Below are 24787 nucleotides of genomic sequence, written 5' to 3' on the forward strand. Positions count from 1 at the left end.
GACACCGACGGGTGCATCGGGAGGTCATTCATTAAAGGGGGTTTTCTTTGGAATGTGTTTCTGGTGCTATTTTAGAGGAAAATCTTCCAGCGATTTTGTTGAAGGTTGCAGCTGCAGCTGAACAAACTCAGCTTCTTGAGGATACGGTTGGAAGTTAATTAAATCTGTACCATTGGTTGGGTTTCCCCAAATATTCTAATGAGATAGTAGACCAACACTGCTCTTAACTGCAATATTATTACAACGATATCTAACCACAACAGAAGCATTTTCCTTTAACGGAGCAAAACAGCATACCCCAAAAATAAAAGACACTTGGGAACCCTTTTTTGCTTTACGCGGTTATGCATTTCGCTTTCAATTTCCACTAACCATTTATACTATCATAATCATCATCACTCTCTACGCGATCATCATCATCCCGCGCGCACACGACTGAGACTGATCCAAGCAGGCACGTGTACGCCCTCTGTCGGGCAGAGGTTAAAGTTCGTTCGGTAAGGGAATACTAAAAAATCAAGGCATGGCGGGAAAAAAGCGCCACCACCACAATGGGAGGGAAAACTCATCACACACCTCCTCTCCTCTCACCCCCAGTGCCTCCCCCTCCTCCTCTCGAAAGGGAGGAGATCACAAAATGATGCGTGAGAATTTCTTCCATTCGCTTTCGATTTCATTTCATTTCCTTTCTGCAGCACGCACACACACCCTGCCCAGGATCGACTGCAACCCACCATCCCCACCTTTCCTTCACCTTTCATCCCCCTCACAGATGATAACCGAGCGTGCGGGTGTGCGGACACAAACAAAGAAACCACACCAGTCAACAGAGCAGTTCACATTCCACTTTTAATTTAATACTTTTGTTTTCCTTTATTAGAGTTTTCCTCTCTCGTTTGGTTATCTTTCTTACTCTCTTTCTTTCTTTCTTTTTTATTGCTTCTTTTCTGTTATGGTTAGTTGTGATATTCTCCGTCTCGTTCTGGGTGGGTTTGTGTTTTTGCTTTCCTTTATTGTTTGCAGTTGCAAATTTTCCCATATTTTCCCACAACGAATTGAATGGGGCTCGGGTGTTTTTTTGCCTCTTTTCACTTTCTTGTCTGACTATTTTCCACCTGCGTGCGTCTGCTCACGTGTTGCGTTGCGTTCTTTTTTTTTCTGTGTGGTTTTATGTAAACTCCAATGCAAATGCTGTGGTTAATAGAAAAACGAAGTTCTTTCTTTCGACTTACAGTATGTTTTCTCCTCAAATTAAATTCCCAATCCAGTCTTTCTTACTTTGTTTGACTCGTATTACAATTTATTTACCATACACACCATCACACCTCTGTACACGCTGGTTCCGCTAGGTTCGCACTTACTCCCAATTAATTAAATTAGTTCGTTAAATAACTTCGCCATACTAGGCCGCACTCGTTAGGTTACGTTTCGATTTGCTATCATAAAACTATACACCATTTTCTACAACTTCAACGCTCTGATCTCCCATGCACTGACTGTCTCTGGAAAGCGTTCGACCTCTCAGGCAGGCTAAAAATTGATCCCAAACCGATGGAACTTTTAATGTTTTCCTTTTTTGCCTTCGCCATCATAACATTTTTCACTTAATTCCTCTCACTTTCTTTCCCAAGGTTCATCATAATGGATCGTTATTACCAGCTCGCCTCTTGCTCGCAGTTAGTTAGCACTGTGCAGCGTCTCTAATTAGCGTTTATTCAGACGCACTCTCATTGAACCCGCATCATTTCACTGTGTTTTTCTTCCTTCTTCCCTAACCTAACCACCCTTCTGTCTAGTTTCTAATGTTTTTGTTTCATCATTTACAACACCGCTCAGTCATAGTAGCTCCGATCGCAGCGAGCGAGATGCGCCTAACGAGATGCGCTCGTGGCCGCAGTGTTTTAATGCCCTGCGGGAACTTCTCGCTCCGATTATACAAACCCCGAAACCCCCGAAATATGTGTCTGTTTTGCTGGAGCATATGCATATTTTCTTCCTACCACCGATTACACCTCTATCGATCACAGACTAAAAGTATTTTTATGTGTACGCAAAAACAAAAACAACCCCCCTACTCATTAAACACCTCGAATAACGTCTGTGCGCCGTCTGGGCTACGGTGGTGGTGACACTTAAAAAACCCAAAGCCCGTTGCCCACTGTCTCTATTTCCCCTTGTGCTCTGGTGTGTGCTTTCGCCACGACGGGCCACGATAAAAGCGATTTCCGAACCGTGGCCCGCGATCCAGAACGAACCGTGACAAATGGGTTCACCCTCGCACTGTCACACCGTGATTTATATTTACCTAGTTTTTATTTGTTTTGTGCAAGCACTTTCCTTATCTGGAGCTCGGCACACACACACACACACACCTCTGTACCCATTTCCCGCGTCGTACAGTGACGCGCCCCTATTTGCGTACCGACAGATATCGGCTCATTTCACGTGTCCGGCTTCGATTTTGTCCTCTCTCATTAGTCTGGTTAGGAACGGCCTTTGGTACGGGTTTTTCTCTTCTGCTACACTTCCTTCCTGCTCTGTTTGTTACTGTAAGTCGTTGGGCAGTTCTGGGCGTGTGTATGTAGCTGGGCTACACATCCTCCCGGCTCGAGCTGGCTGGCCGCCCGGCCGTGCCCGGACCACCGTAGGGCAGTTTCTTCCGGACGTACTTTCGCTGCTGGAGAAGGTGTTTCACCTTTGCGCCAGTGCCGGCGGTGATGCTGCTACTGCTGAATCGATGTTTCGGCTTCTGTTCCAGTAGGTCGTTCACTGGGGGAAATTAAAGATACGGGAAAAGATTTTAAGTTAAATAATTTGAGTCAAAACCCTTCATATACACCTCATTTAATGTGTGCCTAAATGCAGCTTCAATATAAACCCATCTAATTGAGTTTTCCACCATTTTCTCTCTCTCTTTCTCTTCTCTCTTTGCAGGTAAGTTTCACCAATACTCATCGGCAAGATTATGCTGTAAGTCACATTGCATACATTTTTTCTTAAACTCGATGTGTTAGAGTTCCCGTTTCTGTAGCATCAGAACGTGCCACAGTTAGTGTTGTGGCCGTAGCAGTAGGCCCGTAGATCGTAGCTGTAGTGCACTTGACTTTCCAATTTCACATTTCCCTCCCAATGATCACCCACCCACGGTCGATGATCACTTACCAGATTCGGGCGAAACATCCACCGTCGATGAGCCGGTCTGGTAGATGCCACCTCCCTTGTAGTAAAGAGGCGTTGGCCGCACACTGAACCGCGGCGTCAGTACCCGTCCATTGCGTTCCTCCAGAATTTGCTGCTGATGACGATGCTCGTGGTGATGATTGTGATGTGGATGGTGATGATTGTTCAGCAATGCCGCCGTCCACGGTTGCGGTGTGACGACGTAGATCTTCTCCTTGGTGATTGGTGATATGGCAATTTTGACGTGTTGCCACCCGGACCGGCTACTCTTGCCCGGTTTGTCGTGTAGCGCGGGCAACATCGTCGACGTCAGGAACTCCCAGGGAATAGCCTTGGTGACGCGGTGCAGCGACAGTGTGCTAGACTTTCGCGCAAAATCGTCCGCACCGAACTCTTGCTCCGTCCACGTGTCAATCTTTCGCTGCAGCTCGTTCGGATCAATGTCCCAATCGATGGTGCGCTCATAGATCGGCCCTACCGTATTGTCACCGGGACTGGCAAACTGTTCCTCTTCCCGTACCGGTGGTTGTTCCGTCGTTGTGGTCGTAGTTGTCGTAGTGTGCGGTGTTGTAGACGATGTCGTCAGGAACGTTGTGCGACGGTGCTGCACGTACGTTGTAGATGCCGGCGATAGCGGAGGTCTCACCGTGCGGCTCGTCTCCGATACGAGCAAATCGTTACCGAACAGCTTCGGACCTTTCGGGATGATTTTGGTCGTGCGCAGCAGCTGCGAGATGGTCGTACGAGACTTTTGCGCGTAGGTCGTCGGAGAGATCTTCACGCGGGTCACGTTGACGTAGTGCGGTGTGACGGGTTTCACGTACTTGGACAGTGCTACCGGTGGGGCCGGAGTTCGTGACCCGTCGGGCAGTGGTGTTGTGTGGCGTTCCATGCCACCGCGAACGCTGGTCAGGCTGCTCAAGCTTACGACCGGCGGCAGCGGTGTCATCTTCGGTATCCGCACGGTAAAAGGCTTCGACTCTTTGGAGATCTCTACCGGACGGACCTTCTTGACGGATTTGGCCGGTTTGGCCGGAGGCGTCTTCGTTGGTGGCTTCATAAACGGTTGCGTCGTTTCCTTCTGGAGAATCTCCTTCAGATGGGTGGTGGATTGGAAGTACTTGACCGAATCATTCTCAATGAAACGTGTCTTGGGTTTCGTTGACTGCTGAATGGCGTTACCGGAGGGTGGTGTTGGTCCAGAGTGTCCCGAATGTTTCGAAGTAACGATGCTCGATTCTGCGGGTGCGTTGTAGTCCAGATCTTCCAGATTATCGGGCGCCGGGAGCGGCTTAAACGGTTCCGGTTTCTTGTACGTGTTGTAGGGAATGATGATCTGAATCTGTTTCGGCTTCTTGGTGGACACTAGATTCTGGTATCCACCGAACGTTGCCGTCAGTGAGGAAGGTAGGGGCGTCACCGTCGTAACCGGCGTTTCATCACTCGTCGACGCAGTCTCCGTCATCTGGCTGGCAGGTTCCGGTGTGGGTTGTTTCTGGAACTCCATCGGTAAGCTCGATCCTATGTGGAACGGTTCCGAGTAGAGATCGGTAGGAGGTGTCGACTCGGGCTCCAGAGTGGTCGTTGTAGGACGGGGCGTAGTTTGGACGACTCGCTGAGCGGCTACTTCGCTTGTTTCTTCCTCATCGCCGAGCTGATTGTTCACCGTATGGACCGGAGGATTAGTCTGCAGATTGGCCGAGTAAATAATCTGCACACCGTTGCCAAGATCGGACGGGGCCGGCGTCGGAAAGGTAGTACTGTACCGTTCCGGTCTCGGCGAAGATGGAGGGAAGGGTGTGGTCGATGAGCCGTAGTAGCGTGTCTGGGGCACAACACTCGAAACCTCGATCGTAGTACGAATGATCGGTGAGCCATGATCGTCCTCTTCCGAGTCGTATTCAGTATCGTCCACGTTAACGCCATCCTTGTGTGGAAGACTAGCACCGCTGTTTCCATTGCTACTAGTAGCCACGTTACGCTTCTCCGATGCCTCAGGCTTTGAATCTTCGCCGTTCGAGTACGCCACCGTAGTGTAGATGGACGAAGAAGCAGAAGATGCGAATTGTTCTACGTCAAAGATGGAATCATTCTTGTTCTTAGTCGGTTCGTGGGGATACCGGATATAGCTGTTGGACATGGATTTGGACGACGTTGGATAGCCATGGCCAAGCTCTAGGATAGGCTCTACCGGTCGGTAGGGCCGATAGAACTTGTACGGATCGTTATGAAAGGATCCGGCCGTGTAGAGCGGTGGAATGGGAGTAGCACTCAGGTTCGGCAGAGGAATCGGAGCGAGAGGTTTACCTTCGTTCTGAATCGGCAGTAACTTGGCCGGTGGCGCATACTCCTTGTTGGTGAAGTAAGAAGCCGACACCTGACGTAGTGTGATAGGCTGGAGGGTTGACGATGGTCCAGCCGTCACCAACACGTCGGGCGTTTTCGTAATAAAGTGAGCTCCAACCGCTGGACCGGGAACCGGCGAGCTCGTGGTGGTGGTTTTCAACTGTTGAAGCTGCTGCTGAAGTTGCTGCTGTTGAATCTGCAGCTGCTGAAGTTGAAGATTTTGCAGCTGATGTTGCTGCTGTTGGAGTTGCAGTTGAATCAACTGCTGCGCTTGTGGAGCCGCTGTTATAATCGCTGGTTCTAGGGGACTCGCTGAACCGGAAGCAGCACCGGAGTACGGGCTTACCGATTGAACCTGTCCCTTGTGAGCCGCTTGCAGCTTGATCGGTGGTGGTCGATTCGGTACACTTGGTGGCGGTGGTGGTGGTGGAGCTTTCGGGGGACCAACGCCAGCACCTCCAGCGGTTGGATATTCGGGTGGTGCCGCTATCGGTACCCAGGGCACATTGTTGCACGGATGGTAATTAACGTCTCCATTATGCGCTACGGGCGTCTTGCCGGTGGTTGGCTCCGGATCACGAAATACGTTCACCTGCGGCACGATCTGCTGCTGAAGCGTGGAAGGTACGAATGGGTTTTGAGGCACCCCAGGTGCTACCGCCGCATGATAGCTCGAACCACTTTCCTGTATTACGGGAGCGCTGGGCTGGAAGCCGACGCTGGCGACTGGCTGCTGCTGCTGCTGCTGGTGTTGTTGGGGAGCAGCTAGCTGCGTAGCTCTGCTTCCGTTGCGAATTTGAAACGGGTAAGGAAACTGTTGCTGAATCGGCTGTTGAAGCTGTGGTTGCTGCGGTGGTTGATACACCGGCTGCTGCTGCTGATACTGAAGCTGTTGAAATTGGAGCTGTTGCTGAGTCTGCACCGATGGTGTTGGCTGAGCGTTGTTGTACTGTGGTGGAGGTAGGTGGCGTTGTGGTGGCAGTTGAGGAATTTGTGGCTGCTGCTGTTGCTGTATCGGTGGCCGCCGTTCGTCGCTATCATCTCCCAGGAAGGAAAACCAATTGGAGATACGCTGGAAGAAGGTAGGAGCTGGTGTAGTGGCCGGGGCTGCTGGCCGAAAGCGAGGTGGAGCTCCCGCAGGTGGATAAGGTCTCTGTTGCTGTTGTTGCTGCTGCTGTTGTAGTTGCTGTTGGCCACTGTAAAGTGCATTTCCGGTGTTGACGCCTCCACCGGCGCCACTAAAATCATTTCCGCCCGGTTGTTGCTGGGGTTGATAGTTTGGCTCACAGTACGTTACTGATGAGAGTAAACTGACTGTTGCTATGACTACGAAGCAAACCGTCGACATGTTCTGCAAGTAGAGGAAGAAGAGATGTATAATTACTGTACACGGTACGATCGCGGTCTTGGATGCTTCGTTTTTTTTTATTAGTCCGCTAACTGCTTGCAATAAAAAAGCGACAGTGTTTGTTTACATTCTCTGAAGCGGGAAATTTTCTCTAATAAAGCGTAACAAGCGAAATCAATCAACTCGCGGCGAGAGGTTAACATTTGCAGTTTACAATCAAATCAACCGCGGACAGAGCTTCCCGCTTTGCCGCGCGTTTCCTGTGCTGTGTCTTGAGCGGTCTCCATCGGTGAGGAACAATGGCTACGATTCAAGCATCATAATCACGAGATCGTGGTGGTCACACCCTTAGGGTGTATTATAAAGCTAATTACACACACACAGTTGGAGAAGATCGCCGATGGCGTAGAGAGAGAGAAAAAAATAGAAGCCCCATCTAATTGGCTCATCATCAACCTTCCCTGCGGAGGTTAACTTCCGAAGACGGCATGGACCCGGGAATAGCAATACTTTCTATTTCAATTATCGAAATTATCCACACCGTCAAATCTTTCTCTCGACGGGGAACCGCCTCTTCACCACCGAGGGAGTTTAGTTTTACATCGATCGTAAATGAGAGACAATTCGCGAAGTCAACCGTTTGCCCGACGGTAGGGAGATTAAAAACGAATTAGTTCCGAAAAAAAGCAACCCCATCATCAACATCAGATTCTCCCTAATCGCATTAAACGTCAACAAGCGATTGTGATCGCTCGATTTTTCCAATCAGCATTATTTTAAAGGCGTGGAAAAACGCATCCAGAAAAAATGGTTTAAAAGTAATGCTTTTGATAATGGAGTTGCTCAGTTCGTGCAACCCGCCGGAAAGTGAAATCCCATCACCCACCCACCGTTCGCCATTACAAAAGCGATCTTTCACCGGACCTCTCGGCCCGGTCGGATGATGAAAGATGAGGGTGAAGACGATGCGTCCATTTACCCCCGAAAAAAAAATTACGCACCTCGCGCGATTTACCGCGTGATGAGGCAACGTCCGGTCGACGATCGCAATTGCTTCGGAGGCTTTTACACACCTTCCGCGAACCCATCGCGCTAACAAGCGGAGTCCACCACGATCACCGAACAGGTTGTTGGACTGTCTTGGGGGGAGAAAACAAAGCGCCATGCACTACCCTGCTGGTATTACCAAAAGACACAACCAAACGGTCGGAAAACAACCAGCTCCCGGGGTTGCGTAAAGGTTGGCGCGAGATGCGTCCCCAAAAGTTCCCGCGCGTAATAACTTTCGCTTGCGCTGGTGGTCATTTTTCTCTTTAAATCCGCTTCTTGACCATTGTTTTCCCGCGTGGTGCTGTCTTCCTCCTCCTGGTGGAGTTGGGAGGGGAAACAATCCCGTCGCATTGTAAAAGTTGAAAGGCACGCTTGTTTTTCGCGCACGCTCCCTGTCCAATGGGTGATTTGGGGGATTTTTGTAATGCTTTTTTTTTTTGCTTTCTCCCTGAGCCCGGTTGCGGATGAGCAGAAGATCACGACATTGACCACTAAACCGGTAGTGAAGACGGTGGGGGTATAATGGAAGCTGGAAAAGGGGTGGAAAATATTGCGCGATAGTACAACGCATGCCGGCCTGCCGGTCGAGTCCAGCTGTTACAACTCCGCGATATCAGCGCCATTCATCGTTTAGTTCGTTCCGGTACTTCAGGGTGAAGAAGCGATGTTAACGGCGACGTTCGGAAGAAGTTGGAGGCTGTCTGGTGAGCGTGTGACTAGGAGATGGGAATTTTTCGGCCCTCAAACCACCGCTAAAGGTCGATGAATAGACTGAGCTTTGCGTGCGTTTTTGTTTGTGTGTTGACTTTTGCGCTTTCGGGACTCTTCTATCTTGGAGACATCAAAGATTAGACCTAAGCCGGATGAAGGTTTTCCTCACGAAATTCGTGGAATTGTTTGTTGGGATGTTCTGTCTGATTTAAAGACACACGACACAGTAACTGGTAGATACAAGTCTTACAAAAAGCCGGCTCGCCATTCGGACGTTCCGGGTCGATTGCCGGAAACGTTGTGAAATGTAAGCATAATTCCCATTAGATGCCTCAGTTTCGTTTTGATAAAGGACAAACTTTCTTCCGCTACTCTAAATTAGCGCTAATGAAAATGGCACACTTTGTTGCTTTTTTTTTGTTGGTTGATGATAAAAAAGCACTTTTAATTATGTTTGAACAGGTTTCGTTTGTGCGAAAGCGAAATATCGCTAATTTCACGCCGTCCCATCTTCCCGCCCGTTTTCGACGACACTTTTGAGAGTTCGGGGAGTCCCTCATTATCAAAACACAGGAATCGAGACGCGCACGATCGTGAAAGATTAATGCAGATAAATAAAATAAATTCCTTTGCCAAATGGACACCATCACGGTTCGGGTTCGCAACCACGTTTTTGTTTTGCCAAAAGCCAAACCTCCGAAGCGAATCACCGCCAGCACGCTCACTACCAGTCCAGGGACAGTTGCTCAGGACACAGCGAGCCAAGTGAAAGTGCCAGTTTATGAAAAATTATTTTCATTTCTCGTTTTGTTTCTGTGCGCGTCTGCGTGTGTCCTCGTTTATGCACTTTGGACAGAGATTAATTCAAACTATGTCTGAAGTCCTTCCTACCCAAACTTTCCGGCTATTCCGGAAGGAATTTGGCAGAAGAGTCTCCCAAACCTCGCTGCCGCTATGCTTCGAGCTGGTGATCTTTTGTGTCTGTTTTGTTTTGCTTTGCCAATCCGGGAAACCGGAAAAGTTTATCATCATACACAGCACTGCCCCGTCGTACCAAATTCCACACCACATAGAGCACCACCACCCGTATTTGGTGGTGGCCCCGGGATGCTTTACGGTAGTCAAGATCATCATGATGAGATGTAGCGACACAGTATCAACAGCCTGCCCAACCCGGCATGCGAAAACAGCATCACAAAATGTGAACTCACAGTTGGACGTGAGCGTGTGTGTGTGTGTTTTTTGCGGTCCTGACAACCGCCAGACGTCCAGAAATCGATCGCAAATGAATAAAACATAAGTGAACGCTGAGGGAATGATGAGGACTGGCGACCACCGGCGGTTCTCGTGCTCGTGATTTCACTTTCTGCGGGAAGCCCTAGAAAACTGTGTCCCCCGGGCTGGGGCGGTTGCGGGATGCTGGATGTTTTGATGGCAAAAATTGGAATTTCAAATCCCAAAGCCGTTCGTTTCCGGGCCGGGACTTGAATGAATGCCGTTTTTGAAAAACGATTTTTGCGAAATAAAAAAGCTCATGACCCCGCCTTCGGCCTGGTCTTCGGTGGAGTGACGGTGGTGTTTTGTTTTATCTCTCCTGTCGGTTGTTGATGAGATTTTCGATGAAAATGACAGTTTTTGGCCGTACAGATTGTGGAGGTGTGTTCCGGAGAAGGACGAAATTCCTGCATGAAATCATCGCTGGGTTGTCAAGCTTGAAGGAAATACTTGCGAATTTATTATAATTATGCATTTTTGCATTATATTATGAGGCAATGTTTAATCGATTTCCAAGAAGTCTTTGGCTGACAAAAGGGAACAAGAACTCTATGAGGACACTCCTCAAAAATCCATATTCCAGCATAGCCCAGAGCAGTTAATTCCAAGATCTCATCTTTTCTCAGATCAATCATACCCAGGTTAGGCTTCGGTTACTTCGAAATTCTTGTGAAACCAAAACATCCAACCCCTAGTGCTTATAATCATCATTACAGTCAATTTAATGAGCACTCGTCTAAGAGATAATTCCTGTGCTTAGCATCAATTTGGTATCCATTTATTTTGCATTACGAAAGTGAAATGGCCTCAAAATGAGCAAACCTTTAAATTCACTTCGATCAAGATTTATACGCTTATCCTGATTATAGTTGATTAAATGTCACACAATCAATCAAACTCAGCTCACTTGCTGAAGCGAGTGAAATTTCTCCTCCAGCACACACACATTTCGAGCCCAACATTGTTTCACTTAAATGCTATCATTTTTGCATAAATCTTATGCTATGACACGGCGCGAGCTAGCCATTTTTCTCCTGTCAGGAACTCGGGTGGAACTCGTGTCGGCCGGGACCCGCCAGCCTAGTGCCGAGTGGTGCGCTAGTTAGTAATTGATTAACTGATTAGCGCAGACCCGCATTTATCACTCCATCAACACCTCACGCCGCTCGGTTTTCGCATTAAAGGGTGTGCATTGGCACTAAGAAACAGTGTCCAGTGTCCAGGCCAGCGCAGGCAGTCCCACCGACCAGCCGACTTTATGACGGACTCGAACGCATATAATCGTTTGACACCCAGCACCATTTATCATCGCGTGTTTGCACGCCGCTTGTGATTGCAACGGCTGTTTGGGTTGAGTAGGGTTGGTGGGTGGTATCACCCTCTCTCCTCCCCCTTTCAGTTGGCTCGCGAAAAAAAAAAGAACGGTAACGGTTTTACGCGCGACATCAGTGTGTTTCGTCGTTTGGGTTGGGCTCTGTGCGACTGTTTCTAACGATTTTCTCCTCATTTAATGTTGCTGGACGATCGGTTGCTGTGCTTCTCTTATTTCCCTGCCCAAGTCTAGGGCCTCCACTTGACTGGCCAGTTGACTTTCGCTCATTGGTGTGTTTAGGGTAGGAAGTAGTATTTTTCACACGCTCGCACTCGCTTGAGCGGGCAAAATGGCTCTATTCAGCAGCGGACTGGGATGGCTCTCCCGGTTGTCGCGATGCGATTTTATTACAGGTTGATTAATGGAGGAACTTTTTGCACAAAGATTAACTAATTTTCGCTTGAAAGAGATTGGAAACAACGAGGGGTGGAAAAGCATTTTCTGGTTCGCCAGTGGGAAAAGCTTCTCAGTTTTCCACCGAAATTGTATCACAATCGAATTGAAGTCTGATTTTTGGGTAGATTAATTCAATGACCATTATTTGTTAATTTATGTAATTAAATTACTAATAAAAATTGCTTGGAAGACAATCAGCCATAGCCAAATCGAGCTGTGTGAAAATTATTCCATTTAAAGAATTAGTCATTAAGGTTTAGCAGAGTTGATGGTGAACCTAACGAACACTGGAATCAGACTTATTATTTTACTTTCATCCAATGAATGGGCGAATCGAGCAAAAAGTCTTCTTTAAAAAATCTGAAGAACTCAAATGAAGTATTAAAAAAGGATTCTGAACCTATCAGTGTGTCTCAGGAAAATTGCTTCGTGATCAGCGAATTTAGAAGCGAATTTAGAGCTTATCATATTCCTAGGTGAACTTAACTTAATGAAGTAATCACTAACCAGGTCGATGACTGATTTACTTAAACTCCCCAAACACTCAAAATTCATGATATCCTACTCATTGCCACACAGTAAAAGGAGTTCATTTCTTCCCAACTACGTCCGTAAAGGGCGTTCGTCAAAAAGTCAATTATCTCAACCTTTAACGCGACCATCGTGAGTGCCTCAATCCGCGTACGAAGGTATTCCGAGCGTCACCTCCATAAAAGTCACCTATATTCTTCACCCTCTCCTTGCTCCTTATTCATGACCTTATTCCCCAAAGGAAAAGCCATACACAACGGTTGTGTCACCGTCGATAACGCCACCTTTCGACCCATCGAAGGGCTATGACGCGTCTCCGCGACTCTCCGGCACTTGGGCCAATAAATGCAAATGATTTGTTTGCGTAATGAATGCAATCGTCGCCGTCGTCGTCGGTCTGGCCCTGTCCCCTGGTAAGGAAAACTGTTTGTCCAACACTAAACGCTTTGCAACAGGGTGACTGGGCTGGGAAAACTGGGCCAAAAAGAAGGAAACGTGCGCCCCGGGAAGACCCTTGAATGCAGCGAAAACAGGAACCAAGAAACGATGACGCGCGCCAGATGCGAGTTGGCTGAGTTTTCTCGCTGGCATCTTACGGCAAACGAGCAGGGTGGCCACAATTTATGCAAAAAAAGACCACCCTCTCGCTGTGTGTTTCCGTGCAATGTTCCGTACGGCTCTCGCGTGCGGTGTGTGTGTGTGAGTGTTGGGCAAATTGTTGATTTATGCAATCGATCGATCGATCGTGATCGCGCATAGACGATGGTGGAAACAAACGGAAAGGAAAAGTGCAGCTGTTACTACCAGCGAGCGAGGGAGAGTTTTACACCCTCGAACCCCGTCAACAACTTCAACCCTATTAAAGGGTTGAAGTTGGTTCATTTAATGAACGCTGCACAACCTCCAGCAGCGCATCCAGGAAAATAATCTGAGCTAAATATTGCTGTAAACAGTACCAGAATTGCAGCATTGTTGTTGCACAACAGAACTCCAAAACAAAGAAAGCTCCAGATTTTCGTACTCTTACACGACCCGGGCCTCCCCACGGCATTTTCCCAACCCATCCAGGAAGTAGTACATCGCACACCGTAATTGTGTTTGTTTCTAGCCACTCACAGCCTGCTGCGACTGAAATGCGCATGCAAAACTGCTCACCGATGCGATAATACCATTAGCGCTGGATCTGCGCCGGGGCCGAGCAGCATATCTTGGCACTGGCGTCGTCCGTGACGGATGATTGGTCCTCACAAATGGGGTTGAATTGCGTACGCGCCTTGTTTGATTCGGGGTCGTGCTGGTCGTGTGGAGCGCGGTTTAATTGATTTCTGCGTTCGAGCACTGAGAAAATCTGAGGCATTATTGTGTTTGCAGAGGCGAGAGTTAAGATTAGCCACAATTACCGCCTACCGAGGCGCGTGGGTGTGATGCAAGCGCTCGGTCTGGTGCCGCAAATCATATAGGAATTACGCGAATGTGCCGATTTTGCTTGCCGACTTCGAACGGTGGCATCAATCATTGCGGGCTGGTCCCTGCCATATAAATTATTTATGAATTTCATAATTCGTACTCCAAACCTTTTTGGGACGCGCTCCAAATAAAAGCAGAAAAAACGGTCACCTGTAATTATTATTACGCGAACGCGAAAATTATGCATCATCGGGGAGGTACAATTGCATATTTGCGATGCGATAAATTTTAAGGGTCAGGATTGTGTTTGCTATCTGGGTTTGTGATTTGCACGTGTGTAAATAATGCTGTAACGATGAATAGATGGAATTTTTGGGAGGCGAGCGATAGTGGAGTTGCATCATAATTATGTAGAGCCCGTATTGTGCATTATGAAATATCATATGCCAGGATGCTTCTGGGAGTGCATTTTCCAACAGAATGCTAATGTCATTAACATTATCCCGGTTCTGCCTATCGTTGTTTGAGGGCTCAGTCAAATTCACCCTTCCATCAATCAGTGTGTCACTAATTTTGTTGTGTGTGCGCATGTGTGCGAGAGTCTCGTTTAAATGATAAACCCACCAACCCGCTTTGGTTCGGTTTATTTGCCAAAAAACAGCTCGTTGTTCCTTCCTGTCATAATACCTTATGGCCTTACGGTTTCCGGAAAAGCGCCAGTAAACAAACGCACCCCCGGGGGACAACCCTACCACACGAGCAAATGTGGTGCGTAGGACCGGAAAACCCGATATTTCATTATATTTTTCCGCGAAACATAAAACCTCAACAAACAAAAGCGCCGTGCCGTGCCTTTGAAATGTAGCGACCACGACCACCAAAACAGGTGAGCCAACGCCAACTCCAAAGGAAACGCAACTCGGTCACTCGAGTTGGCTGGTGCTGGAGTTGTAAATGTTCGAACCGATTTCAATCATAAACATTCATTCGCACACACACAAACACACTCAATCGGAGAGACTTTGCTCCGGGGGGTTAAACGGAAGTCCCGGCAACAAAGGTCGGGAAAGCGTCAATACGCAAAAGGGCAAACATTTTAATTCCGAACTTGTTGTCAAAGTTGACACGGCTTGGGCTTTTTGAGGGCAGCGTGAGGGCATGTGTGTGTGTGTGTGTTGAGATTTGTTTGAACTTCACTTTAAAGCTCCAGGGCTTCCAGAGCTCACAGCAAAAAACAAAACCGGTAAAAGATCGCATGTCCCGCCAGCAGGAAAGGAATTTCTCTCCGAGTTGCACTTCAGTTGCAGTACCCGAACTTGGACACACACGTGTTTGTCCCTTTTGTCGTTCCTTTTTTCATCCCGAATACCCGTTGACATCTACGGAGTGTTTTTTTTTTTGTTTTTGGTATCCCTTTGATGAAGCGAGTTTCTTGAGCTTCGTCTATGTGTTAGAGCTCTTGCGGAGGGTCTGAGAGCTCGTTTAAGGGAAAATGTTGTTAGAAGTGCAATTAGTGTCTTTGTCAATTCTTAAAAGCATACTCTGGCTGTTTGTTAATAGAATTAAACTTCCCAAAACGACTATTTTCCTGACTATTCTCGAAACAAACAAAAGCCAAACAGCTCAAGAACAAGGACAAAGGGTTCCGCAATCTTTCTCACGATAATCACTTACCGTTGCCATGGTGAGGTTCTTCCCGATCCTCGGCGTCTCCTATTCAGCGTCACCTAAATCCAAGGATAATATCCTGCCCGGTTTCCGTTTTCCACGATTCGTTCCTCACTATCAAACAACACATCAAAGCCGGGGCCGAGTTACATCGGGGATCTTTCGCCCACCGTACCGCTTCTGAGCTGATTACGACTTCAAGAACGATGCTGCTGTTTGCTTGGCTTTCTTCCGTTTTTTTTCTGCTATTTTTCGTTCACTACACTTTTATAATCGGATTTTTTTCTCTCACACACATTGAGGACTACGCCAGTATCACTATCGTACGGCAGGACCAGACCCGTGTCACCGGTCGTTTAGTTTGCTTGAACGCCCTCAAACCGGCGCTGTAGATTAAAATCGCTCCGTTGCGAAACTTCACCTTCACAAAACCCGGACTTTGCGACTTCCTTCTTGCCAGGATTTACAGTACAACTGGTGTTGAGGATTGAACATAATTTAAAATACCAAAACAGCAAAAGCGAACACTACTGCGCACTTGCCACTTCTTTACTTTGCACTCACTGCTTACCGGGAACCCGAGCTTTATTACGATTCTGGCATAAGCTTTCACTGTTGTTTGGTCACCGTTTTGTACAATCACCATTGCCATTACCGTGAGGCGGTTGTTTTATTTTATTTCGTAGACTTTGTTATTTTTTCGTTTTATTGTACAACGCTTTTTATTGTGCTGTTCAGCGGCGAGCCTTCGGCGGGTTTTGCGCTCTTATTGAACGTCACGACACTCACTGCGCCTTTCCATGGGACGGAAAGGATGCTTTCTTTCTGCATTGCGCGCGGAATGAAACGAAAGTCTGCTGTAAATTGAGGGGGAACAAAAATCACACACGATGTTTTAATATTTGTTTTAGTTAATTTTAAAATAAATTAATATTAAGACTTCGGTTCACTTTGGAAATATTCTTCACAATCACTTTGTTTCACTTCAATCAAACGCAACTGTAAAATTAGCGGTGCACAATTGACAAACATCAATTAAACTCCGTAACCGCAACACCGCAAGCTTTCCTGAAAAACCTCGGAATAATAAACTTCCTGCTAATGGAATTCAATTTTCCACCTGATCTACGCTCAACAAGAAGCGAGCAGCGAAGCCGAACAAATACCGACTGTGTGTGTGTATCGTCTCCAACAGTACAACCAGACGCTTGGTACCGCGTGTCTTTACCGTTCGGCACCTTCTAACGTATTAACCGGCTGCAGACGGTGATCGCACGGCACCGGAGACGACGTCGATGATGGCGATGGTGAGCGAACGGTTAGGGTGAGATGCAGTAGAAGAAGACGGAGCAAAAGCACCTCGACGCAATGATAAACAGAGCATCGCGCGGACACTTCACTTTTCGTTTCTTTTGTTCTGCCTTTAACGTCTTCGCGATCGGTGAGAGCGATACGCGCGATCTTCTCATCGCTCACTCGCTCGTCTCATGTTGGATGCTGCCGTTCATCTCACAGCTCATCTCACGCGCTGGTGAGACGATCCCGCACATCTCACGCACGCTTCAAACGTCAAAGCGATCAAGAGTGAACCGTTTTATAGTTGTTTTTATTTTGCTTCACTTTTAATTTCGTATCACTCTTCTTTCCTCTCGCTCGCCTGCGCCCGATGCCGGTCTTTGTTGTGGATGGTTTTCCTTCCCTTTTTTTTTGAGCTTTTTCTTTCACCCAACATTACATGTCAACAAATAATGCTCAAAGAAAGCCTAACGCCTGTAGGTTGGGTGTTTTTTTTTTTCTTAAATTAAAAATATTCTCACAACGCAACAACGCGCGGCACGAGATTTCCCATCGCTTCGGGAGGTTAGCTAACGATCGCACTGAACGAAACGCACACACACTAGTATAGCCCGGTAGTTCCCAGCAGCAAAACCCGCAGCGTTTTCCTTCGCCGGAGAAGGTACACGGTGTATGTTATTCTTTTCTGCTTTCGGGTTTTGTTTTACTGCTTCAACAGTTTTCTCCTCACCTTTGACACTGGCGAGGAGGAGCATCGTCTTTGTTGGCCTGACAGGCGGTGAAATACTGCCGACCGTATATCACTGCACACACTTCAAAGATCATCCAGCTGACGATAATGATGATCGTGATGTGGTCTGTGATCGAGTTACACATCATCAGAGATCGTCTTACTAATTGCTCTCCGTTTCTGTACCACACACACACACAAATACATAGGTGCATCACAATTCTGACACCTTCGTCGAGAGGTCTTGGCGCAACAACATCATACCGAATAGGACCGCGTTCACTTTCGCACTGTTCGCCAAATACTGCCGCAACACGAGACGAATTCGCGCGATCTTGGCTGATGCTGCGTTCCAACTTCACGCTCTCTCCGACTCCACCAGCTCCACACAACGTGGTCAAAATAATGTTGCTCACGCTCCCACAATCCCACCCTAACCACCAATCCTAGGGTTGCTTTCTCTCTCCCGGCCGGCTGCAAATTTGTTCCTTTCTTGTGGCTCAACCTCCCCAAAAAAAAAAAAAATACCCCCAAGACCTACCGGAGCAACTCTTTCTCCCGCAGATTGGCGGTTTTTAGCACGTACTTTCGTGGCTCTTTCTTTGACTCTTTCTCACCCTTGCCGGCGATCGGGCACCCAATCTCCCCCCGGCATTGGACCGCAAACGAAAACGAAAGCTCCGGCCCGGCAGCATCTCAGCAGGGGGTTGATCGTGCAATTTCCCCTTCGTGGGGTTGTGTTGTGTTTTTTATTCGCATCTCACTACTCACCATTAGCTCACTCGCATCTCTGGTGAGAGCAGTTGTAAGTTTTTTTTCCTTCGCTTTGCATCTCTCCAAATTGGATGTCCATCATCAAAAGCGTCCTCTTTTCGTCGAGGCGCGTGCTGCTGACCAGTGGCCAGTGATCCGCAAGTTTTTGACGGGCATTTGGAGCGAAACACCTAATGAAAGGGTCCCGAAATAATAATCACACGTGCAAAGCAAAAGACTCTCCCGGCGTGTCTCTGCCTCCCTTTTTTTCTGTTGTGGAGATCACTTTCTTCGCACAAAACAGGATTATTTTTTTGTTGGAGAGGAGATAGAGAGCAGAAGAACAAAAGAAAGATGAAATGATTGACATACCAGGGGAACCGAAAGGGAGTTATATTTTCGAGGTTTGTTGTGAGAAGAAGGAGAGGCTCAGCTGATAGAATAAGGAAGTCAGTCTCTAGGAGAGCAGCTGATATAAAAGGCATGCTAGGAATTCTTGGACAACATTGTATTAAGTTTTGGACACATTCATTCGTGTTTGGAATTTCATAATTCATTGCAAGATGCGTTATGCTCCATTACTGTTAGCTTTCCATTTCTTTTAATGCATCGTCTGTTGGACTGTTGGAATTGCGTCACGTCGGACCACAATTTTCCCAATTTTCAATAATTATCCTCCCCAATTCCTCGTGCGCAGCATCCACGCTTCACGCGTGCGTTCACTTGATTCACTGAGACCCAACAATTCGCTCACACGACCACACGATTCGCTCATGAACTTGGTAGCTCTTGGCCGTGTACGTCCGGTTTGCGTCGCAAACTTTCCTCCAAGTCTCACGTCGGATAGAAGTCGAAATGAAAAGAGATGGCATGTAGCATTGCCGCGTTTAACATTCATTTTGCTGTGTTTTCGGCGATCGTTGATCGTTGGTAAATATTGCTCACAGCCGAAGAAGCGAAGCTGAGGGAAGCTGTTTACTTTCATGTACAGCGCGCGCAGCGGAACCGGTCTTCGGTGTCTTGGAACGAAGTACCCGTAGTGTGCCGCAGACCCCCAATCGACATAGAGCTTCCCGGTGGGAGATGATCGCTTATCGGCTTCACGCAGGAACCGACTATAAATTCGTACGCTAAATCGTTGCTATTGCGTTTCTAGGGCACACCGAATCTTTGGGATTTGTCAACGGACACACAGGATTGGATAGTGGCTTTGGGACTTTCTCATCGCGTTTCTTATTTGTCCTGATAGCCATTCATCAAACCAAGCAAGCAGCTTGGAGGGGGAAACGAGGTTTGGCCAACGGTAAAGATCACACGTATGCTCCGTACGGAACAGCACCTGACCGGATGTATTAGCATAATCAAACAGCCTTGCCCGGCGTGTTGTCCAGTGTTGGCGATGTTATGAATATTGATTCCAAATTAGTTGTCGCTCTTAATCGCTTTCTCAGCGCTTCTCACTCACTCGGATGATCTCACACTGCTCGTAAGTCATCCGACACGGGTTCACTTTCCATATCGGTTGGAGGAATCCTTTCGAAAATTGAGCCAATTTCGCTTGATTGTTTAGAAAAGATTGTTCGGACCAGATTCCGAAGCGTTATTGAGTTGTCACTGACCTCAATTTAATTTTCCGGAACTCACCCAAAAAACGTTCGACAAGTCCCGGATTGGAAAAGGTGTATTAAGAGCGTGTCCCAGCGATTCTTCCCCAAAAGTTTCGTCGATAGATTTGACACACGCGTGCCAAGTAACGGTTGGTGTGGGACAAAAAAGAAGCAACAGAAAAGCATCGCCCATAGAACCTCCCTTAATGCCCAAAGGTTTCGATGCGGGCCTTTGGGGGCTTACCGCCGAGAGCATTCGTAACTCAATTTCATACCAGTTTGGAGCTCAATGGTAAGCATCACCGAAAACTTATGTTACGTGTGAAATCATCCCTTTTGCCTTTTAGCTTACCAGGTATTACGCCGAGTTGAAACGTTCTGATTGGAATTGTACCGAAAAGAAAGAATTTCGTTTGCCAAATTTCAATCCCTTCGTGACAACTTTATGGGTCGTTATCCTTGTACCCAGGGCGCACCGTTCGAGCGGGAGTAGATTTCTTGGAATGCTCCAAAGCAGATGAAATGGTTAAGGATGAGTTTCAATTAGCTTTGGGATATTGATGACAGTTTACCTGCTTTGCTTCCCCACGGAGAACCTTGTCATTTCATTACATTGAGGAAACTTTTCGTAAGGTATTGTGTAAAATTGGCTTTTGGCGGTCTGCTCTCCCAAACTTTCAGCAAATTACAGTATTTATTCTCTCAAGCATAAAACGTCCAGTGAAGCAGTTTCCTCATTACCATGACCGAGTTCCGAACGAAGGGTTTAGGGTTTTCCTCATTTTCTTCCGGAAATTCTAAAGCACTCATTTAAGGCACGCTCTCATAATTGGCCTATTCCAATAACGTTCAAATTTTCCCCAAACTGCATCTGATTTTGGCCAGGAAAATTGTTTCTAAAAGCTTGTTACTCTACGAGGAGGAAATTTGTCTAATAACACATATACCGTTGGAACGAAGTATATTCTTTCTACTGAGTATGTTGTGCTTGTTAGGTAATTTCAAGAGAATGGATCGAAAAGAGTTCAAACGGGCGATCTTGGTCTGGTCTAAAGCAACCTCCAGCAAACATTTAAATCCAACCTTTCGGAAATTATCCCCCTAATTGATGGATGAGTTTGGCCGACTATTACCGCCTTTCTGAGGATGGAAAGCCTTCCGTTCTATACTCAAATCGAAAAATAATTATTCCTCTAGATGCTGTAAAAGTATGAACGCGGGGGAAGCTATGTGAACCACTGATTCATAATTACACATCCATCCTGGGCTAGAAATCTGGAATCCTTTTTTCCATTTAAAGAAGGCTTCAAGACTGGTTTCCATAAATCAGGTGAACCCTTGTCCTTTTTTTTTGCTCCATTCTAACCCGTTTGATCCCACCGAAAGCTTCGAACCTGATCCTTCTCGGGGTATTGTGTGGCGTTATCCGTTTTGTCCTATCCTATGCCCTTTCGGTGCTCAATTTATCGCCCGGACAATTAAAATCCATCAGCTTCACATCGCATTTCGTTAACGTTTTTTCACTCTAAAAGTGTTTTAAAAATACTTATCTCAAGAAAAAGATGCATGTGAATGATTTCGATCACACGAGCTCAAAATTCCGTAGTCCTTTCCTTACACTGTCGCCCCCACGGTTGGCCGGTCGTATCGAAATTCGTTAATTCGTTTCACATGTTTCCGAGTAATAATCATAACGATCAGTCGCCGGTTCAGCGTCATCGCGAGAGGCTTCGTCTGGCGGCTTCTCACCCAGCTCATTCGAGTGTACTTGTGACTTTCCTCACCGGGCTTCGATATTTTCTCGAGCACACCCAGCAAAGCCCGCACCGGAGCTGAGCAATTCCATCAATCTTTCCACCGATTACTGCCTGCCTCGCTGCCTCCCGGTCGATCATGTCCAAAGTGGCGATGATTGCCGCCGGTTATAGAATTGGGAAGCGCGACCGGGAAAACATAGCGGGTCTGTGGGTGCGAGATGCCGTCCGGCAAGCGGCTTAGAAAAGTCATTAAGAAACCATTCTTGCTCACTACCGCTTGTACAAACGCACACACACACACATACACAGTCGCCCTTAAGGGCAAGACTCCTTTCCTGACACTTCCTGGACTGGGCTGATTCGTTCTGATTTCGATTTGATTTATTTTTCACACGGACTCCTCACACAATTGCTCAGGAAAAGGGCAGGTAGAAGAACTGGGTCGAGCTCTCGGGTCTCTCAAGGGACATCTAGAGGACGCCGACCGGTTGTTTTGTGTTCTTTTCATCCGTCTCCCTAACCTTCGTGACGCTTTTGAACGAGGGCCCCGAAACGTACTCACTTGTTGGACTTCTTGAAGAATTACCGAACAAAACCTAGAATAGGAAGCACATCCCAGGTCCACGTCCACCGTGTGTACTGCATTAGCGCAAGGATTTGACCTCATCATCGCTTCAAAAACCATACAAAAATTTGATTGATGCCGGTCGGCTCCTATTCCCTTCCGACTCCTTTTGGGCTCCTAGTGCCCTCAGGAGCGTGGTATTATTATCGCGGCGTTCAAACATTTTTTAAAGGCTACGTCACGGTTGGATGCTACGTTCAATTACGTGACGTTGGTTTTGGGAAGCAAGAATCGATTCTTCCCGAGAATTCCTGTGGTTTCCTTAATTTCGTCCAACGCGACTCGTGACGGATGAAAAGAATTGACGAATTTAAGGAAAATTTCATTCTGTTCACCGGACACCGTTCGTCACAGAAAAATTGCTATGCGTGGCGAGCTGAGAGATTACTTATTCCAATGATCAAGGTAAATACTTGGTCTGGTCGTGATGGGAAAAGCTTTATCCCGCACACGTAATGGTCACACCACCAGGAAATGAGCACGAAGGTTTAATTATAACTTTTTAATAAGTTTATTTTTCTCGAGTTATTACTTTTCGTTTCAACTCGGCCAGCTCGAGCTTCTTGGGGATTGAACGCGATAGTGAGTATCGATTTCGGAGATAGAACGGAAATTGCTTGAATCGATATTGCTAGGTTTCCTAGCATCGGAGTTGATACTTTTGGTTCTTGGAAATAGAGGCGGAGGTCCTTCCGGGATACACATCGATCAAGTTCTGAGTGTTTGATGTCATGATGCGTACGGGGTTCCTGAGGGGAATCTCAGTATACCATTCCACGAACTGGACGCTTGTGTAGTAAAACAAACAGGATTAGAATTGCCATTGATTTGCATATCTTGACAGCATCGGTCACAACACAGAAAGCATTCAAACTGTGATACACATACGGTTAATCTTTGATCTAAATGCACACCATTTCTTTGCATGAAGCAATTTAAACGAGATCATGATCGTTAGCAATGTCACATGGAAACGGCATAGCTAATGCTCGTTGTGATATGCATCCATGCAACAACGCGGTCCAAGTAGTCTGGAATATCGTTTCCCCTTTTTTGTGTTGCCATCCTCCCGGTGCTTCACAGTATCACAGCAACCAACGATCGATATGCACACTAATGAAGCTGCTTAACCACTAGATCAACGCAGCAAATGATGCGAAAGAAAACGAGCCTCTGTAAAACAAGGCTTGTTAATGGCGCGCAAAAAAGCACAGACACGGTCTTCCTTCTCGCAGCCACCATTCATTGGCTCATGTTACATGGGTGGCAGTTCCCAACTTGCCTGCCACTAACGGAAATGGTTTACAGCAAAGGGAGCTTAGCGTGATGGGATCCAGTTAATACACCCACCCCGGGCTCTGGTGTGTGTATGTGTGTGCCTTCCGCTATCGATTAGTTTATGCTCGATTTGACACCTTCGCGAGCGCGCGTAGATGAAGAGTGGCTAATGTGGAACTGATGTTGAAGTTGGAGCGAACACTAGCGAGGGCAATTGTGTGTAAATAGTCGCTGGTTTTAAAACTGTATGAAGAATTGCCATTAAAATTTCATTAAGAATAATTAAGTCCATGTATTATTTCTAAAAAAATTTGAAATAAAGTAATTTTCACCAACTTTGGTACATTGATTGTAAATCGCTACATGAGCGCAGGATTTGCATCGGAATCACTAATGAGCAAACCACGAACGGCAGGAATCAGGCGCTTTAATCAGATCGAAACCCGAAAACCCGCCCCGGGGGAAAAAGGGAAAATGAAATTTTCCTCCCAGCTAGCTGGAGCTGCTCGACAAGATCAGATCAGCAACAGGGCGACCAATGTGATTGCGATTTCAATCCGGAGCACTCCAAGATGCGAGCGTGCTGCAATCGCTCGCCGTCTCGTTCCTCGTTTAGATCCGTTTTAACAGTCAAACGCGGTACGAACGACCGAACGAACGAGTTTTGGCACACCTCTTCAAGGAAAGTGGATAACTCCCGATGCAACAACCGGTGCATTCGAAACTGGTGCAAACATGGAGCTCTTGCAACTGCTGCTGCACCATGATGTAGTTCATTGACTGGAGTGGGCAAAAAAAATCCCCATCATACACGATACATATTCCCGGCGTGTGATCGCATTATCCCGTGTTATATGTGCGCTCGCTTTGATAATATTTGCCCTCGCCCCAAGTGGGCGTGTGTGATGATGCTGTTTGCTTTCATTTTCACTCACCCACCCACCAGGCGCGGATGCATTCTTCTTCGGATCGTTTCGCTTCTCGCGCCCTTTCACCGTGCTGGCGCCGCGCGGAAGGTGCGGAAAATGATGAGATCTCCGTTGACGTAGTTATGTTGCTGAACTCCAGCCAGCAGTGTCAAAGCCGTGCCAGCAGACGTCTCATGGTGCGCGCCCAGCTCACGGTGTGATTTAGATGTGAGAATTTTCTAACGATCCGTACAATTTTTCCACCTTACAATGGCAGGTGGCTCGCGACCTTTTACCAGCTAACCTCCAACCTCCAACGCGACCAGTTTTCCGATCAAGCGTGGTGGGGACAGTTTTCCTTTGCAGCGAAGGAGGATTTCTCTGCCAGCGATTCATACTTTGCTAACATTTTTCACCATTATTTTAACGATATTGTTGCATTCAGCGGGTGCCGGTTTCACACACCGGCGAAACAGCTGCCGAACATAATACCCTGCCAGGGCTTTAATTAGCGATGATCGTCGAGTTTCACTTAGCCTAATTGTCACG

General features: G+C 47.1%; 2 protein-coding genes across 11 annotated transcripts in view; one reads left to right on the top strand and one right to left on the bottom strand.

The window, feature by feature from the left end:
* Positions 1–24787, top strand: part of LOC118510273 (high affinity cAMP-specific and IBMX-insensitive 3',5'-cyclic phosphodiesterase 8) — a 124806-nt gene that overhangs the window by 77704 nt on the left and 22315 nt on the right. For 6 of the 10 annotated variants that reach the window (XM_036051876.1, XM_036051879.1, XM_036051877.1 and 3 more), the window contains one exon: positions 2935–2970. The exons of the other annotated variants lie outside the window; for them this stretch is intronic. In XM_036051876.1, the coding sequence (XP_035907769.1) occupies positions 2935–2970 (36 nt within the window). The remainder of the gene's footprint in view (positions 1–2934; positions 2971–24787) is intronic. 10 annotated transcript variants of the gene reach the window in all.
* Positions 1071–15795, bottom strand: LOC118510272 (mucin-2-like). Its single transcript, XM_036051874.1, has 3 exons — positions 15291–15795; positions 3163–6877; positions 1071–2769 (listed from the first exon to the last, which is right to left on the bottom strand). Exons 1-3 carry the CDS (start codon positions 15297–15299, stop codon positions 2591–2593), a joined length of 3903 nt encoding a protein of 1300 aa, XP_035907767.1. The 5' UTR covers positions 15300–15795; the 3' UTR covers positions 1071–2590.

The sequence above is a fragment of the Anopheles stephensi genome, chromosome 3, assembly GCF_013141755.1.
Source record: "Anopheles stephensi strain Indian chromosome 3, UCI_ANSTEP_V1.0, whole genome shotgun sequence".
In the NCBI taxonomy this organism is placed as follows: Eukaryota; Metazoa; Arthropoda; class Insecta; order Diptera; family Culicidae; genus Anopheles; species Anopheles stephensi.

What these genes read in the sequence shown, in the direction of transcription:
- LOC118510272 (XM_036051874.1), bottom strand. An exon ending in GGATGTTTCGCCCGAATCTG is followed by an intron (nt 2,770 to 3,162) that starts GTAAGTGATCAT and finishes AATTTCCCCCAG; the next exon opens with TGAACGACCTACTGGAACAG.